General features: G+C 50.4%; 2 protein-coding genes across 7 annotated transcripts in view; one reads left to right on the top strand and one right to left on the bottom strand.

Moving 5' to 3' along the window:
• The window catches only part of Cog7 (component of oligomeric golgi complex 7), a 58,884-nt gene extending 50,341 nt beyond the window's left edge, over nucleotides 1–8,543 (top strand). For 2 of the 4 annotated variants that reach the window (XM_006507700.3, XM_006507699.3), the window contains 5 exons: nucleotides 766–849; nucleotides 2,078–2,192; nucleotides 2,745–2,780; nucleotides 5,812–5,955; nucleotides 7,911–8,543. In XM_006507700.3, the coding sequence (XP_006507763.2) occupies nucleotides 766–849; nucleotides 2,078–2,192; nucleotides 2,745–2,780; nucleotides 5,812–5,955; nucleotides 7,911–8,077 (546 nt within the window). In that variant the 3' untranslated portion in view covers nucleotides 8,078–8,543. The remainder of the gene's footprint in view (nucleotides 1–765; nucleotides 850–2,077; nucleotides 2,193–2,744; nucleotides 2,781–5,811; nucleotides 5,956–7,910) is intronic. The other 2 variants (XM_030242514.1, NM_001033318.3) reach the window with 2 other exon arrangements.
• Nucleotides 8,544–12,650: 4,107 nt separating this feature from the next.
• Nucleotides 12,651–15,492, bottom strand: part of Scnn1b (sodium channel, nonvoltage-gated 1 beta) — a 53,691-nt gene continuing 50,849 nt past the window's right edge. For 2 of the 3 annotated variants that reach the window (NM_001272023.1, NM_011325.2), the window contains exons 11-13: nucleotides 14,792–14,853; nucleotides 13,804–13,879; nucleotides 12,651–13,700 (exon numbers count right to left, since the gene is read on the bottom strand). In NM_001272023.1, the coding sequence (NP_001258952.1) occupies nucleotides 13,320–13,700; nucleotides 13,804–13,879; nucleotides 14,792–14,853 (519 nt within the window). In that variant the 3' untranslated portion in view covers nucleotides 12,651–13,319. Of the gene's footprint in view, nucleotides 13,701–13,803; nucleotides 14,030–14,791; nucleotides 14,854–15,492 lie in introns of all 3 variants that reach the window. The other variant, NR_073548.1, reaches the window with a different exon arrangement.

The following is a 15,492-nucleotide window of genomic DNA, read 5'->3' as shown; positions in this document are numbered from 1 at the left end:
GAGATGAGGCTGTGGACACACGTGTCAAGATGAGGCTGTGGGCACATGTGTGTTGACAGGGGACCGACCTGCCTACAGGCAAGGAAGCGCCTGTAGTAGTGTGGGAGCCATTCCCACCTCAAATAGCAAGAGCTGCATGGGCCCTGAGGCCGTCCCCTTACAGAGGGCCGCCTGACAGGCAGGACAGTTGTTCAGGTGTCATCCAAGTCCTGGGTTAGCCCAGAGCTACATGGAGAAGGCCGCACATCCTCACTTGAGGCAGGGCAGCTGCAGTGAGTGAGGCTGGGCTGTTCTGTGCAGCACAGGGCTTAGGGGGCCTCCTTCCCAAGAGGAGCAGTTTTCATGCATTCTCTGAGAAAGAGCAGAGGTTCCCAGCCACTTTAGAGTTCCAAAGGCCAAGGCTAGTGAAGCCACAACAGGCTTTTGCATGGTGACCCCATCATATAAGCACAGACCACAGGCTGTCTAACTCATTCTGTGTTCCTAGCATGATAAACAGAAGTCCTCAGTGTCTATCTGGTAGTTGTGCTGAGAAGGTAAATGCTCCTCTGTGGGCTGGGAGATAGACGTTTGCACCTTATGGTGGACTTCCAGGACATTCAAAGAGATGTCCCTGGCCTGCTGAGTAGCATTAGTCCTCCAGATGAGCTCTGCCCATGGATGCCTGTGCCAGGAAGGGCCACACAGCTCTCCGAGCTATCCCGGTGTACCTTCTGGGACTGTCCGGTAGCGTGTCACTGATTGCTTCTCCTCGTCTCCTTCCAGAGCTGGAACACAGCCGGCATTGGTGAAACCCTGACAGACGATCTGCCTGCCTTCAGCCTCACACCTCTCGAGTACATCAGCAACGTAAGAGAGCTTGGGTGTGCTCCAAGGTGGTCTCTGCATGTCGCAGCTCACCTTGTTCTCTGATTCCTTTCTGGAAGCCATCATCTGGTTTGTGCTGCGTGGCCCTGGTTTGGGATAGTCTTCATTCAGGTCCAGGCAAATGCAGCAGAGCCACTAGCTCCTTGAGATGCTAGGATACTGCTGCACCTGCCCTACTCTTCCAGTGTCAGTTGTGACAGAAGGATGCGCCTGGAAGAATGGGTGCATGTAGCATCGTGTCTGTCTCGTCCACTTGTGACAAATGCTGTATTAGCTGTGTTATTCTGCACCAGCCAAGACGATTCTGCCGGTGTTGTTTTCTAGTGTGTGAAAGTTACAATGTAATTTTCTCCCTAGACTATAGTTATGCATGACAGCTTCCAAATATAGTTCCTTATATAGTTTCTCCAGGCTAAGATGTCTTTCTGAGAGAGAGAAACAGGAAACAGAAACTGGTGCAAGCTCAAGAGAGGACTTGATGAACGTCTAACATTAGTACCTTCCTGGGCTCTTGTCTGTGAGCAGCAGTGAGAACCGAACTTACACGGTGCTTTTAGTCTTTGGTACCCTCTGTCTCATTGAAGTAGGCGGGGCTAGACACATTTCAGGACGTTGTAGTCAATGCAGAGAAGGATGGATGAATCTGCAGGGTGGAACAGGCCTCCATAGTGTGTGTGTGTCTGTGTGTGTGTCTATGTGTCTGTCTCTGCATATGTGTGTGTATTTCTCTCTCTCTTTCTTCTCTCTCTCTCTATGTATGTATGTATATATGTATGTATGTATGTATGTATGTATGTATGTATGTATGTATAGGAAAGTGTGCATGTGGATACCAGCTAGCCACCTTGTTTTTGAGACAGTCTCTCACTGGGACCTGGCGCTCCCTGATTGAGCTGGTCTGACTGGTTAACAGACTCCGGGATCCATCTGTCTGTTTCCTCAGCCATGGGGTTATAGGCATGCACCACTATAACTGCCTTTTCACATGGCTGCTGGGGAAGAACTTGGGGTCTCTCAGGATTGTGCTGCAGTACTTCCTGGGTGAGCTCTCCCCAGCCTCTTACCGCTTGTTTCTGAAGTGTTTCTGTAATGAGCATCACCTCACGCTGGGGCGACCCCAGGCTTAGCAGTTTTGTTTCTCATAAACGAACTTTTCGAGCAATTTCCTTGGTTGTCAGTGTCGGGCTAAGAGTGCTGTCTTTTGTTTCAGATTGGGCAGTACATCATGTCCCTGCCCCTGAATCTTGAGCCATTTGTGACTCAAGAGGACTCTGCATTAGAGTTGGCCTTGCATGCTGGGAAGCTGCCATTCCCTCCTGAGCAAGGTAAGAGAACCAGGGAGCCGTAGCACTGCTGTCCAGGGAGGGAGCAATGTGTGCCTGCCATATAGGGCTCGAAAGATCCATCACCAATACTTCAGCTGTAGATCTCTCTAAACTCCCAGTGCTGTAGTTGTCAAATACAGAATAGAGAAGGTGGCTTATGCCTATAATCCCAGCAAGTGGGAGGCCGAGGCAGGAGGACCACTGTAAGCATGAGGCCAGCCTGGGCTGCATGGTAAGTTCCAGACCAACCTGGACTATAGAATAAAATCATCCTCCCAAAAAAAAATAGTCAAAAGAAAACAAACTCAAACAGAAACTACATCTACAGGTACCTTATCATGGGAACTAGGAAAGACTGAGTGCCCTCTCTCAGGAACTTCAGCAGGGATGAGGTCTGGCCAGGATTAGGGAAAGAGCTGTCTTACTTTGCTGTGCACAGAGTGCACTGGGAACCAGCAGAGTCCTGTAGGGAGCTCACAGACTCACAGCTAGGGAGGCAGAGGCGAGAGCATCCTGGGGTCTTGGCAACTAGTGGTTACCGTGTGTTCACAGGGATGTGCGCCCCTCCTGCTCTCTGGGAGCTGGCAGGTAAGCTAGATACGGTGTGCCGGTCCTCATAAGCAGCTTCTCAAGTGTGTCCTGTGCTGATGCCTCTGCCTGCAGCTCGCTGCTGCTTCCATGTGTCCCTCCGTCTCTAAACTGATAAAGCAAACATGCTGTCACCTAACTGCTTTCTTTTTCTTGCTATTTGGGCCTGACATTGTTGAGCAGGGGACACATACTTGCTGATCAAAAAATCATCTTACCTTCTAATACTGAATTTGTTTTTCTGAGTGCAGTATGTAAAAGATTCAGCTCCTCCTACGGAGTAGCACAGTGAAGAAAAAAATCACACTGGAAGCTTAAGTCACACTTCAGGTGTCTTGGCTCACAGATGCTGTGGTTTGTGTGTGGCTGCTAAGGACTGACAGCTGCTCCAGGTTCCTTGAGAAGAAAGGTGCTGCTGTGTGTGCTGCCTGTGTGTTGCATCAGGAAGAGCATGGTGTCTTGTTCTCTCAGCATATGGAGGGATGTCCATGCATCACGTGCTCGCCTCACAGATGTTTGCTAATCATTTACTAAGTGTGGCAGCCAGGGTGGCTTCACCAGAGTAGATGTCAACAGCACTTGCAACAGTGTCAGCATTACTCCAGATAGTGTTGTTGTTGTTGTTGTTGTTGTTGTTGTTGTTGTTATTGTTGTTTAGACAGGGCTCATGTAGCCCAGTCTGGACTGGAATTCAGAAATCTGCCTGCCTCTGCTTCCTGAGTGCTGGTATTAAAAGCATATGCTACTGTGCCTGGCTTTCATTTCAAGAAAAATTTAAAAAGAATTATTTATTTATTTTATGTATGTGAGTACACTGTAGCTGTCTTCAGACACACCAGAAGAGGGCATCAGATCCCATTATAGACGGTCGTGAGCCACCATGTGGTTGCTGGGAATTGAACTCAGGACCCCTGGAAGAGCAGTCAGTGCTTTTAACTGCTGAGCCATCTCTCCAGCCCCATTTCTAGAATTTTAACGTTGCAGATTTAAGGAACAAGATGGTATTGACCTGATGATGTATGCCTATTGTCTCAGGATCCAAGACGCAGGAGGATCACAAGTTCAAGATTGTTTGGGTTGCATATCAAGTTCCAAGATTAGACCCTGTCTCAAAACCAAATCAGTATCTGCTGACCTGCTCCCAAACAGAACAAAATCCACAGAACAGCCGTTAGGAACTTTTTGCCTTGGGTAATCAACTGTGTTCTTTTTATTTTTTGTTGGGACTTTGAAAATGGCTCTTGCTGTCCTAGAACCTAGGAACCCCGTACCCAACACTCTACTAAGTGTTGGGGTTGTAGTTGTAGCACCACACCCCGCAATAAAAGTGTTTTTCCTGAATAGTAAATACATTGGAGACTCAAAAACTTTTGCAGGGTTCCCAAGATGACACAGCAGACAGCAGTGCTTGCTCTCAGGCTCAGCTCGGTGCCTGAAATCTCACAAAGTGGAAGAGGAGAACTGACTCCCAAGAGCCCATTGCATGGACACCGTGGCATGCATGCATCTGCACATGCATAATAAACAATAAAATTAAAAGTGTATAGAAAACAAACACCTTTATAAGTGCTTTGCAGATAAGGAAATGGAACTTTATGTAAGCTGAAGTTTCTTAGGTATCTCTCTGTCTCCATCACACACACATGGAGGCCAGTGTGGGCTACATAGTTAACCCTTTCTCAAAATCAACAGTAAGCAGTCAAAGCAATTTCCCACCCATGCATAATGGCTGTCAGCCTGCTAGGGATTGCTCTGTCTCACCTGCAGCCACACACAGCCTTTAACACAAGTACAGTCCTGTATGTGCTTTGTCATTTTCAGTTGTTTTTTTTTTAAGATTTATTTTTATTTATTTTATGTATGTGAGTACACTACACTGTTGCTCTCTTTAGACACACTAGAAGAGGGCATCGGATCCCATTACAGATGGTTGTGAGCCACCATGTGGTTGCTGGGAATTGAACTGAGAACCTCTGGAAGAGCAGTCAGTACGCTTAACTGCTGAGCCATCTCTCCAGCCCTGAACACATTTTTTCAATTTATTAATTTTTATTTTGTGTATATGGGTGTTTTGCCTGTACACCATATGTGTGTTGGTTCTCAGCGAGAGCAACACGTGCTCTTACCTGCTGAGCCGTCTTCCCAGTCCTCTCCTGAACACTAACTTTAAAAACAGTTTTGTGCTTTCCATTCAGGGCGCTCTTCCTCCTGTGTGTTTGTCTCCATGTAGCCTGAGCTGACTGACTGGATTCTGTTGTGGCGTAAATCTCTGGCTCTGCGGTGCTTGTGAGCCTCTTCCTTCCTGGCTGGAATGCACTGAGGGTAGCCTGGGCTACTCAGACCCTGCAGGGACCTGGTAGATCCAGACTTGTCCCATTTCTAAGAAATTGCCCCCTCATCTTCAGGCTGTGCCACACTTTGGCCTCCTCATCTTGCTGGCACAGCTTTCTCCTGAGACACCAGCTATGGTGTCTTCCTCCTATATCCTGTGTGCATACAGTTTTAGGAGCCCCTATGTGTAACTGTGGCTCCCACGGAATCTCAGTGAAGGCGGGGCTCCTGTTACCCTCTGTACAGATGGTAGGTGGGCTCAGAGAGGCTGGGGACCCTAGACTCCCTAGAGGTGGCGATGTTTTAAGCTCCAGTCTTGGTTCCAGCATAAGGCAGATGTCTTATGTGTCTCCTCTTGGCTCCCTTAGTGCTCACCTCTGTCTTCACTTCGAGTCTCTCATCTCTCTAGGGTCCCCTCTGCCTGCAGAGGTCCTGGCCTCTATGGCTTGACTTGGTTCACAGACTTACGGGGACTTGGTTAGCTGCACCAGACCGACTCCTGTTCTGATCTCTCCTTGTGTTTGCTCAGTGCCAGAGGACCCATAGGTTCCTTGTTCAGTTTCCCATGCCTGTTTCCCACTGAGCCCCTTAGTTCCCTGGTACATTAGGGTATGTAGCATTTACTGGGAGTCAGGACTTCACAAGAGGTGACTTTTCCTGGGCAGATTTTGTATTTCTCTGGAACCTTCTTTCCCTTCAGGGGATGAACTTCCCGAGTTGGACAACATGGCTGACAATTGGCTGGGCTCCATTGCCAGAGCCACTATGCAGACCTACTGTGACGTGATCCTCCAGATCCCGGAGGTGACCCCGCACTCCACCAAGCAACTGGCCACCGACATCGGTGAGTGCCCATGGGCCAGGCCGGAGGAGAGAAGCAGTTGCAAGTTTGCCTTCCCTGTTGATCTATCTCCAGGAATGTTATTCCAAAGCTCCTCTAACTTTAATTCTGGAGGTGGTGGGGTGAAGCTGGGAAGAGGGATTCTGGAAGATCATGGAGGTGGAGAGCCATTATGGGGGCTTCTGTGAGATACATGGGAAATAGCAAGGCAGTTGGCCCTGCTTATTGACATAGTAATTACTAACCTAACTAACGTTTATGGAGTGCTTACTGCATACCAGGCATGTCAGGCACTGAAGCAAGCATGCATCCATTATGTTACACAATCCTGTAGGTTAGGTGAGGTTATGTGACAAGGCCACATGCTAGGTTCCTCTATGGTCCCCATACTGCCCCAGGTCAGAGGGCATGGCTTCCCCACTCCCTCCTCTTGGGATTTTAAATGGTTTGGAGAGAGGGTGGAGGAGCCTTAACAATCAGCTCCCCAGAGACTCATCCCAGCTGTGACCTGGGTGACTGTGGGGCTGAGCCAGGTCTCACTTCTGTTTGTTTTGCTGATGAAGAATTAGAAGCAAGGTTTAGCCTTTGGGGTTCCAGAGTGGTTAGTGATGGGGCCAGCCTACAATCCACCTTTCAGTGATTTTCTAGGCTTAGGCATTCAGAGATGGATAAGGAAGTTCAGATGCCCTTTAGTATGCCCGGCTGGTACAGGTAAGAGCATGGAGGAGGCACAGGGAGCGGGGTAGTGGAGGGTGGGTGCATGAGATGCTGGGATTGCCCCTAGAGTTCAGGTCCACGCCATTCATCTTCTCCCCTCCCTATTTACTCGACATTGCTTAAGCACCTACTATGTGCCAGCTGTAGTGCTAGGGATTGGTACACAGTAGGGATTAGAGTATGTCTTCACCTACTGAGCATAAAGAAGTGAGGTTAAGGGCTGGGAAGGATGCTGAACAGTGAAGCCTGTGGCAAGGAATGGGAGACATTCAAGACAAGCACCCACGTAAGAACATACTGCTGGCCAAACATGGCCGACGAGGGCCTCCTGCTTTTACCCCTGATCTGGGCCCAAGGAAAGCCTGGCCTGACCTGGCACTCAAGACCAGACAAAGAAGAGGTGAACCCAGGTAGCGATCAGAAGGTCACGAGGGCTGGGGGGCCTGGCTGGAGATGCGTCCACCAGGCCTTTGAGCAGGAGGAGGAGGAAGGAGACATGACTTGCCCGTGCAGTGACCCCTCCAGCACAGCACACACTTTTGAGGCCTCCTTCCCTGCTGCCTGGTGGGTCCTGTCTGTCTGCACGGGCAGGGTTGGTAAAGGGTGGCACTCCAGGTGCAGTGCTGTCAGTGATTAGAACGCCCCCCCCCCCCCCCACCGTATAGCCCTGGCTGGCCTAAAAGTCACTGTGTAGGCAGGTTGTCCTTGAACTCACAGAGCCCCACCTACCTCTGCCTTTTGAGTGCTAAAGGTGCATACTACCATGTTCAGCTAGATCTCTCATCACTGTCATGTTAAATTTGATTTAGGCTTAGGCTGTTAAACCTGCATGTACTAGTTATCAGGGGTGAGCTGGGGAGTGGAGCCTGCATGATACTAGGCCAGTGACACCAGCCTTGTGTTCAGGGTGAGGTTCCCAGGGAAGACTTGGTTGTTCAGGAAGCCCATCTTTCCCAGGCCCTTTGCTTCTCCACATGCTGGGGAGCATACTGGGGGATGGGGGCAGCAACCTTTTACACTGGTGTTTGAGGGAGGGGGAGAGGAAGGGGGCAATGCTGAATGGTTCTTCAATAAATTACAGTCCAGGGCTTGGGTCACGTGGACAGTTCAGTTTAAACTTGTTGGAGAAGGGCCCCACCGTACCCAGTGAAGGTCTGCCTGCAAGGGAGCTCCCAGCATTTGGGAAGGCCTTGGGGTCCCCATGCACTATGCTGCTGAACCTGTCCCCTCCTCACCCACAGACTATCTGATCAACGTGATGGACGCACTGGGCCTGCAGCCATCACGAACCCTCCAGAACATTGCGGCGCTCTTGAAGGCCAAGCCTGAGGAATATAGACAGGTCAGCAAAGGCCTGCCACGCCGCCTTGCAGCCACGGTGGCCACCATGCGTGGTGTGAATTATTGACCAATTGTGAGAAGAGTGTCCAGGACAGGGTACAGGACTGGTGACTCTCAGAATGGATTCATTCTCAGTGGTGGGGCAGTGTGTGTGTCTGTGTGTGTGTGTGTGTGTGTGTGTGTGTGTGTGTGTGTGAGAGAGAGAGAGAGAGAGAGAGAGAGAGCAAGAGAGAGTGAGAGAGAGAGAGAGAGAGAGAGAGAGAGAGAGAGAGAACTGGAAATTAGGCATGGTGGTATGTGTACATAAGCCAAGCATGGTGGTACATTGGTACATGTCTATAATCCCTTGGGAGGTAGGGGCAACAGGATTACTGTGAGTGTGATGTCATCCTGGACTAGAGACTCAGTATCTACAACAAAAAGGCTATAAATGAGAAGTAATGTATTATTTATCAGAGAGAAATTTTCAGATGATTTGTAAAAATAACCTTATCTTAAAAGTGGGCTTAATAAACACCGTGAAGTGGGTCAAAGGGTGTTTCCTTCTTCTCTGTAATATCTGAGTGCTCACACACTGAGCAGGGCCTGAGGACACTGAGGTGGGTAGGGTCATGAAGGAGGCTGGGGCTTCACCAGTGCAGAGGGAGCAGAGGAGGGTGGAATAGTGAGCAGGTAGATGAGAGGCGGGGTGAGGTCTACAGCAAGGAGCAAAAGGGGAGCTCCCCTGGAAAGAAGCACAGAGCAAGTGCAGAGGCCACGTTCAGCCAGGGTGGCTGGAGAAGAAGGCATCAGGCATTTGGGTTAGAGAGGAACGGAGCCAAATCGTGTAGGATCTTACAGCTGTGGTGAGAACTTTGGCTTCACTTTGCCCTTTTGTTTATTTTAGTGTACAGGATGTTGCAAATCTCATCTCCTCCTTTTTGGTCTATTGCATCTGTACTTGTCAAGGCTGTGTTTGGCTTATAAGTAACAGTAAATAACATTGCCTGAATGACTTGAGCTGAGAGGAATGAATTTTTCAATAATGAGAAGTCAGAGGGTGGGAACTCCAGGAGCTGACTTAGGGCCTGAACAGAGGAGGGACCTTAGCCAGTGCCCATGGCAGGTGACCCTGGCAGTATGACTGTTATACCTATGTTCAGGAGGAAACCACAGGACAGGTTGGAGAGACATGGCTCTCTGTTCTACCAGGCAGTCAGCAGTGCTCCACCAGCCCCTGCTGACTTCTAGGCCACATTGGCCACTTCTTGGTCACAGGGTATGTCCCCAGCTGCAAGGAATGCTGGGAAAGTATAGGGGGTGGGGACAGGACCTGTTTCAGTATTTCTCAGATTAGTCCTTTCAACATTTTGAGTCAAATAACTTTGTTGGGAAACTGTTCTTTACATGAGCCTGACCTCTATTCACTACCAGGAGCACAGCTCTAGGGGATGTTGGTACAATTTTTTTTTTGAACTATTTTACTGGGTTCTTATATCTCTCCCTCCCTTCCACCCCCATCCCTTCCAAACTCCTCCACCCCCAACACTAGGTAGGAGAGAAAGAAGATTTGAAGAGGTATAGACCTCCTTAGACTACACCCTGCTCATTAGGTATGTCAATCTTTGTAGTTAGAATATCACCAAACAAGCCAGCAATAGCAAATGCAGCAGCAGGGACCAGCAGCAGGGTCCAACAGCAGGCGGAGCAGCAGCCGCCCATGCCCGCTAGGACTCACCCATTTATACCTTTACCAGAGTCCCCAGAATTCAACTATTTGCAGATGGCAAAAATCACGCTCCTGCCAGTGCATGAGGCAAATCATAGTCACCTGCTGTGAAGCAGCCTGTTATCCCACACCTGGGATTAAAGTAAAAACATAGTCACATAACAACTGTGTTGTTAAAGAAACCAAAATTCTTACTACAAGGGGACAATCAAAACTGTTTTCAGGGGTTCCCAAAAGGGCAAATCTGATAGGGAAACACCCTGGTTAGAGATCTAGAGTCCAGGATCTATACGCTGGACTGAGCAAGTGGCTACCCTGAACAAAGTTGGTTCTTTATTATTTTGTGCCACTGGGAATCTAATCACAGCCTCACTCTCCCTGAGCTATGTCCTAGCCCTTTTTATTTTAGTTTGAGGAGGTATCTTACAAAGTTGCCTAGGCTAATCCAAACTTGCTTTGTAACCCAGACAAACCTTGAACTCATGACTCTCCCTCCTCTGCCCCTCAGCGAGCTGGCCCGCACTATCGGGTCTGACTTCCTTTCACTCTGTAGCCAATTCTAGCCTCAAACTCACCATCTTCCAGCGTCAGCCTCCCAAGTGCTGGGTTCTGGCATACACAATTATGTCTGACTACAGCCGTCTTGTTTCTTGGCAAGGATGGTGGGAACAGCAACAGCCTCTGAGAGGGCTGCTTGTCAAAATTAAGCTTATCCAAGACCCCAAGTGTGCAGCCTTACTGCTTGCTGGGATCTCTCATAGAAGCCCACCACAGCCTTGGCAGGCACAGGTTATTATCTCTAATCAAGAGAGGTTTGGGGACTTTCCGGGCCTGTCAACTAACTGCCTTGTGGCAAGTTGGAGTTGAGAGTAAGGCTGGTGACTATAGTATCTACAATCCTAACCCAGAGCCAGGCTGCCTTCTTTGTACACCGTGTGGGAGGTGCATGACCTAGGTGACACATGCTCACAGTGTAGGGACACTTAATCCCAGCGGGTCAGCCTGCTTGTGCCAGTGCCACCCTTTATAGAGGTGCACCACACCCACGAGGCCACCAAGGCTAGCATCTCACTTGGGACTATCCTGATACCTTGGGAACTAGTTTGGCTGGCATGGACAACAGTGTCAGCTTCGACCTTGCCCTAAGAGAAGTACTTTGGCTTCTCAATGGTTGATCACAGACTGTCCCTGGCAGGGGTTAAACCTGAAAGAAGTGAGACCTGGAAGGTCACAAGATCTGCAGTCACTTGTAGTGATGGTGTCCATGAGACGGAACGGACTTTTGAAAGACAGCCTGGGCTAGAGTCAAGACTTTGGATGTGTGACCTTGGGAGAGTCTCTCCCTCTCTGAGAGACAATGGGGACAAGGACATGTGCCAAGTTCATGTTCATTGTTCGTTCATTGTCTCTAGCGTGCTAACCTAGCTTCCCTTGTGGAGATGAAGCAGAAATCATGGATTGTCTTGGGTGATTTGAGTGTGACTAACCTGTTTCCAGTGCTAAAAAGGCTCATGGGGTCCCTGGTAGGAATGGCACAGTACTCTTCTAGACCACGGGTGGCTGGGCTTGCCAGGTCTGAGCTACCTTAATGATGGGACCGTTGAAACCATCATCCTGGAACCTGACCTTCACTGTCCCCTGAGAGTGAGGACAGCAAACCAGTTCTGATGTGGCTTCTGCTGCACACCTTCAGATGGCTCCCAAGTGTGTGAGCAGAATCTTCGCTGGACTCAGTGGGTTCCCTCCCTCCTTGGATTCTCCCAGCACAGCTAGTTGGTGTTTTCCATGAACATGTGTACACCCCAACACACACACACACACACACACACACACACACACACACACACATTAAAGTGATAAAGTGCTCAGCCCAGTGTCCCCCATAGAGCCTCTAGTGTGACCCAGGTGGGACTGCCTTTCACCACAGGTATGGCAAGGGGCCTTCAATGGCAAGGAGCCCAGCTGATCTCCGCCCACCAGGCTAGACCATCAGACAGCGTGGATCAGCCGCTGGCTCCTGGCAGCAGCACCTTGCCTTCTCTAGAGGACGTCATCAGAGTTGCTATATGTGACAGAAAAGGGTCCAGGCCATTTGTGGTCTCTACTGTTCCCCAACCCATAACAGTGTGATACCCAAGATTTCAACCTATGGCCTGAAAGGGAAACGGAGGTGGGAACAGCAGGGGACCTCAGAACAGACTCTCCGAAGGAGGCTTCAGTGAGACAGCTCGTTTAATTTGGGGGTCAAAGATGATTTAAACCCTTGGGGAAGTGGATAGGGATCTCTGGGGAGAGGGAGGATCCTTGGCGTTGGCCGGTCGGGGCTGGGGATGCCTCGTTTACTATGGAGGAAGTCCAGGTGCTACTGCTGGACAGGACCTTATAAGGGGGAAGGAAGTGTAAAGATGCAGGGGAAGGACTGCCTGCCAGTACATGCAGGCCCCAGTCGGGAGGGAGTGGTGCAGCCTACCACTCTAGAGAAAATATTTCCAGGGCCGGACACAACTTGATGACCCTACTTCCGCTCTGAGCCGGGTCCACAGTTCCCTGGACCCACAACCATTCACTTAAGTTTGAATGTGAGAGAAACAAATGACTTATATCCCAACTTTTGCCTGGGTGAAATTATACCACAAAACCAACTTGTTGTCTTCCCTGAAATTGGTTTAACTGAGGGACCTGGGTTTTGTCTGACAACCATAGGAACTAGTTCACACTCCCCTCCGACTCTGATTTGCTGGATACTGTGGTGGCTTCAGGTCTGGGCAAATAGAATTGTGTCTGCCAATCTGAGTAACTTATCCAGTTTATCCAGTTTATCACTGACCATGCTGATTGGCTCAGAGATAGGCACATGACCCAATCAGGGACCAATGCGTGTTAGCCTGGAACAGGCCTTAAGAGGCCCCTAGAAGCAGAGAGTTAATTATTCGGGGTGCTTGAGAACATTTATTTGTTTTGTGGGGTTTTTGTTTGTGCTGTTTGGTTTTCTGAGACAATCTGTATAGTCCAAGCTGGTCTTGAACTTGGATCTTCCGACCTGGGATTATAGGTGTCTGCCCTCCATCCCCATGCCTGGTTTTACTGAAGTCAGTTTGCTTCAGTGCACCCCAGCTACCCAGTGGGATAAAGAACAAACCTCCATCCAGTGTTTTCTCTCTTTATTTTCTAACAAAGCACGTGTTCCCCTTTCAAGACTTCTTACCTGATCTCCCTATGATCTGCACCCCCCCAAGTCTGTTAACAGAGGTCAACCAATGCCAACTAGGGCAAGGATTCTGGGAGACTGAGGTGGTAACAGACAGGAAAGTGGCCTATCAACCAGGAGAGGGACTCTAGCCATCTCTGGAGCCTGTGTGCTAGATCAACAGAGAGCAAATACTGGGTAGGGTACGCAAGAGCCAGAAAAGGATACAAGTTCCGTATTCTGGAACCAGCATCTGACCCTAAGAACCCTGCAGCCTGGGGCTGACCAGACATGGGCTCTGGCTTGGGCAACGGTGCCCCCGGCTCTTTGTACAAGGCCTAATGAAACGAGGCACTGACAATGGTTGTAACTCTTCAGTTTTGAGTTCACTAGTTGCTGGGTGGGGGTGGGGATCTAGATGGCCTCCACCTCACTGTCCGACTCCATGGTGTCCAGCGGCTGCAGCCTCAGGGAGTCATAGTTGGGGGGTGGAGTCCCCGGGATGGGCAGAGTCTGTTGGTCAGGGTAGACCTCGCCGTGGGGCCTGCAGCTGGTTGTGTCAGGCTGGAAGCCAAAGTTGGTGTGGGCCTCTACCAGCTCAGCCACAGTGGGCGGTGGGCCAGTGTAGGGTGCCTGTGGCCGCCTCCTGCGCAGGCCTTTGCAGGAGGCCACCAGCTTGATGATGGTGATCCAAATGAAGTCGATAATGATCTCCCCAAACTCAATGAGGCACAGCACCGAGCCCCCCATCCAGAAGCCAAACTGGCCCCCCAGGTTAGAGAGCAGCCACACAATCTGTAGGAAACGGGGAGATGAGGGCCCAGTCCTGCCCAGCACCGGGGCCCTGATCCCCACCTATGGTTTCAGGGATCCACACACCAGGCACACCCACACTTACATTGTTGGCTGGAGATTCCTCAATGGTACGGTAGTTGAACTCTTGGAAGTAGATATTGAGCTTGACAATACCCTTCCTGCAGGAGGCAGCAAGGCATGCTGGGACCACGGTCTGTCGTCCCTCCCAGGATGGGTGCATGCATGCACCCCGTGGGAAAGGCACTCCATGGCACCCTGCTCACCTCCAGTCTGAGCTGTTCTCAGCAGTGGGGAGATTTAAACCAGGCCTGGAATTACAGCCCTTCCCACTTGCTCTGGTCCTCAGAGCCATAAAGGGCATCTGTGCTCAGCACTTGCCCTGTGGGTCTCTTCTTTATCCCCCATGTCTGCCATTTTTCTAAAGGCCTTCTGGCCTGAGGTAGTCCCAGAGGTCCCTCTGCAGCCACTCTGTGCCTAGGGTAGCCCAGCCCACACATTACACACCCAAGAAGTGTGGTGGCTGGGAGACCTTTTTGCACCTCAGCTTGAGGTTCCTCGTGGTGCAGACCTTGCCTGCACAGGGCGTTTGTGTTGAATGGATGGGGGAGAAGGTGGGTGGATGGGGAAGACAGCTTAGCATGTAAAGTGCTTGCATGTGAGCCCGGTAGCCTTAGTCCATCTCAGGGCCCCACATAGAGGTGGAAGGAGAGAGCTGACTCCACAAAATTGTCTTCTGACCTTCACATGCACACCATGGCATGGGTGTGCATACATACATACATACATATATACATACCACACAAAATAATTGTTTTTTTTTAAGAAAGGAAGACTGGGGTGACAGAAAGGTGCAGACTCATGGAAAAGGGGGCCCATCTGTTAGACACTGAGTCCTAGGTGTCTTTCTTTCCCCTTTCCCCTTCCCCCTTCCCCCTCTCTTCCCCGCTAGTCTTGCACTGGGTTTGAACAGCAAAAGTAATTTGGGGAGCCGTTCCCTGTGCAAACCCTGCCCAGGGCACTGCTTCCTCCCTTTTCTGCCTTCCCCAGCCCTGGCTACACTCCAGCCTCACCTGCTCAGGGTGATATTCGAGCTCTGGTCCCGCTCCTGAGACAGGACATGTAAGATCCAATCCTAGAACCCAAGAAGGCAGCTGAGAGAACAGGACATGTGCAGGCGTGCCCATGTGTGTGGACACACACACACACACACACACACACACACACACACACACACACACACACACACGACATAGCCCCTGCGGTCTTGCAGTGCTGAGCCAGGGCAGAAAGCAGCCTTCACCTTCCAGAAGTCTGAGCCTTGAGTTGAGAGCAAAGGGTATTCACAGCAAGCCCGGCTGTGGTCAGAGGGAGGAGGGGCCCAGCTCTCCAGCTGTCTGTCTGTCCCCAGGCAGGTATTGTCTCAGGTTCAGTCCCTTCTCTGGTTAGAGCACTTGCTCTTCCTTCTTTCCAGATTCCTTCCTGCCTGGCCTGGGCCAGCTCTGCCTCTGGCTAGGGCTCCTTAGCGAGGCCTTCCCTGAGCGGCTTTCTGGAGTGCTTTCCTTTGCTCTTTGCACACATTGTTTCTGTTCCTCACTGCCTGGACTCTGAAATGACCTTATTTCCATGTGTCTGTTGTCAGTTCTCATGGACTGGGCTGTGGACTTGGTAAAGGGAAGACTATGCCTGTCCATGGCATGGTGCCTGGAAGACCATTGGTGGGGTGGAAATAAGGGAGGGAGGGAAGGACAGAAATGGATGAAGGGGATAGGGA

This window comes from Mus musculus, chromosome 7, assembly GCF_000001635.26.
Source record: "Mus musculus strain C57BL/6J chromosome 7, GRCm38.p6 C57BL/6J".
NCBI classification, from domain to species: domain Eukaryota; kingdom Metazoa; phylum Chordata; class Mammalia; order Rodentia; family Muridae; genus Mus; species Mus musculus.
Note: the sequence above shows the minus strand (reverse complement) of the source record. Positions and strands in the feature narration are given on the sequence as shown.